Below are 2610 nucleotides of genomic sequence, written 5' to 3' on the forward strand. Positions count from 1 at the left end.
GGTCATTGAATTTAGGTCCATATCTTTGATTGATCACTGATATTTAAAATGTCGAGTTTTGATCACTAAATTTAGGTCAATATTTTCGATTACTCACTGAAGTTTAAAATGTCGAATTTTAGCAATTGAATTTTGAAAAATATTGGACATTACTCATTGAATTTTGAAAAATATAGTACATTACTCACTGAATTTTGAAAAATATTGTACATTACTCACTGTAAACTCAATATTTTTCAAAATTCAACAGTTATACTAGTGAGTAACGTACGGTATATTCCAAAGTTCAGTGGCCAAAACTCGACATTTTAAACTTCAGTGGGCAATCTAAGATATGGGCCTAAGTTCGGTGAGCAATCGAAAATATTGACTTAAGTTCAATAATCAGAACTCGATATTATAAACTTTAGTGATCAATCAAAGATATGAACCAAAGTTTTGGGACCATTGGAACAATTCACTGTAGAACATTGTATTATGGTGAAGTAGAAAAGGAGACCATATATAATACAAGTAGCAATATCCAGAAAAGACTCACTGCATGACGTCTTCGTAAACATTCAAAAGCCAAAGTTTAGTAGGTCTCTTTCAAAACTTACCATTCTTGGATGCAGGGAAAAGGGCACGTAGATATATAAGATTCATCTTCCTTTGGCCGTTCGAAATCCTTCTCATACGAGTCCCCAACCCCTCTCCTCTCTGCGCCCTTCAAGTTTTCCTCTTCTTTTCAAATTCCCAATTCCCCTAAACAGGTAAATTTTACAGATTCTTCATCTCAAACTGACGTCAAAGCCTCCAAAAGTACTGCAAAAATGAGTTCATCAGACAACAGGTTTTTGCAAGAACTGATTCTCTACGCCGCAAACGCTGCTTTGAGCTGCTTGGTTTTGTTCGCGGGGATCCGACATTTCGACCCGAACCGCGAAGCGTCCAAGAAAGCAACTGAACACAAGAAGGACATTGCAAAGCGTTTGGGCCGACCTCTTATCCGGACCAATCCCTATGAGGTTCAAATTTATCTCCATATGTGATGTATTTATATAATGTTTCAATCATATACCTTAATTTGTATTATAATGCACTGTATTGTCTGTGTTATCGATTTGTAATTTTTTATTTCTGTAATTTAACTAATTAGAAAAATTCACCGTGATGGCAGTTAAGTTATTATAACATACATTTTTTTTTTAAAGAGATTTAACATTCTTAGTGACATAAATTTTAGATATTATTGAAATACGCCCCAGTTTGGTCCCTATTTGAGATTATGATTTTTGGAATAGATTATTATTTATTTATTTTTACTTTAAGAATGTGTGGATGGAAAAGGACAAAAAAAAAAAAGTTTTGAGTTTATATATAATATTATTTCATTGGAGAACGCGTGGTTGATAAGAAGAAAAAGAAAATGATTACCTTTCTGCTTGAGCTTGGCACAATGGGTTTGTTGGTTCTGCGTCAACTTAAACAATAAATCAAACAAGCTCCCCTCTTTTCCTTTCCAGGCTCATTTAAGAAGTCAAGCTGAGTTTTAGCAGCCTGTTAGGCTATTTGTGCCCTTAGATAGATGTCGTGTCATAGATAATCCAAGTTATTTATTTATTTATTTATTTATTTTTTCGCAGGAGGTTAATGTGTTAATGGGCTTGTGATACTATTAGTTTAACTCTTACTTCTTTCTTCATTGATTGTTGTGGAAATCAAGACTTTGATTTGGGTGAATTTTCGAAGAAAAGTAATGCTATGTAGTCCAATCGGTGCTAAATATCAGTTTAGGTGTCAATTAAGCAATTGAACATGGTAAATGGCATCAATATCTTTCAATTTGCAATAACTTAACGTAGCTTAATTGACATATAGAGTGATGCTTACTGGATATACAAAATAGCCTTTTTTTAATCATTTTTTTGAAAGTTAATAAACTAATTAAATAAAAGGAATTATTATTATAATTTTAAGATAGTTAATATAAATTTTAAAAGTAAGAAAACGCAATTCATGGCATTGTGCATGTCAGATTGCTTATTTTGTTTAAAAATGTCACCATGGCATTGTGCATGTCAGATTGCATATTGATGTTTAACTACAGTTGAGACTTGAGACTGCTATCAACTTTGGCATTGGGTGGTTTAAGGTGGTTCCACGTATATATCATGTTCATGTTGGGTTCAGCTAATCAATTTAATTAAATCTAAGTCAAAGTCAACAAGTAATTTTAACCGCATATTTCATGGGACCTACAATTTTTCAACCACACTTTTCATCAACTTTTATTAAAAAACTGATTTTTATCTAAACCATACAGGGGCTATATTTTATTTACTCTGTCAATTAAAATGGAATCAGAAGGAAGTTAGATCCCATGGTCTTGCCTGATGGTGTTGTGCCATGTTCTGCATTGTCACATGTTTACATCCGAATATATGTCTATATACGCTCTCTTTACTAGTTGTCTGTTTCACTTACTGATAGGATGTTATAGCCTGTGATGTGATCAATCCTGACCATATCGATGTAAGATTTGACAGTATTGGAGGGTTGGGAGCCATTAAACAAACATTGTATGAATTAGTCATTCTTCCTTTACAAAGACCCGAGCTGTTTTCTCAT

The 2610-nt window shown here is 33.2% G+C and overlaps 1 protein-coding gene across 1 annotated transcript; it reads left to right on the forward strand.

Moving 5' to 3' along the window:
* Positions 1-578: 578 nt before the first annotated feature.
* On the forward strand, positions 579-2600 carry LOC111376587 (uncharacterized AAA domain-containing protein C24B10.10c-like; the record flags this gene model as incomplete). Its single annotated transcript, XM_022999555.1, has 2 exons — positions 579-1007; positions 2473-2600. Coding segments are annotated over exons 1-2 (323 nt in total), but the record flags the coding sequence as incomplete, so codon positions are not given.
* Positions 2601-2610: the final 10 nt, after the last annotated feature.

Source organism: Olea europaea, unplaced genomic scaffold (genome assembly GCF_002742605.1).
Source record: "Olea europaea var. sylvestris unplaced genomic scaffold, O_europaea_v1 scaffold15259, whole genome shotgun sequence".
Classification (NCBI taxonomy): Eukaryota; Viridiplantae; Streptophyta; class Magnoliopsida; order Lamiales; family Oleaceae; genus Olea; species Olea europaea.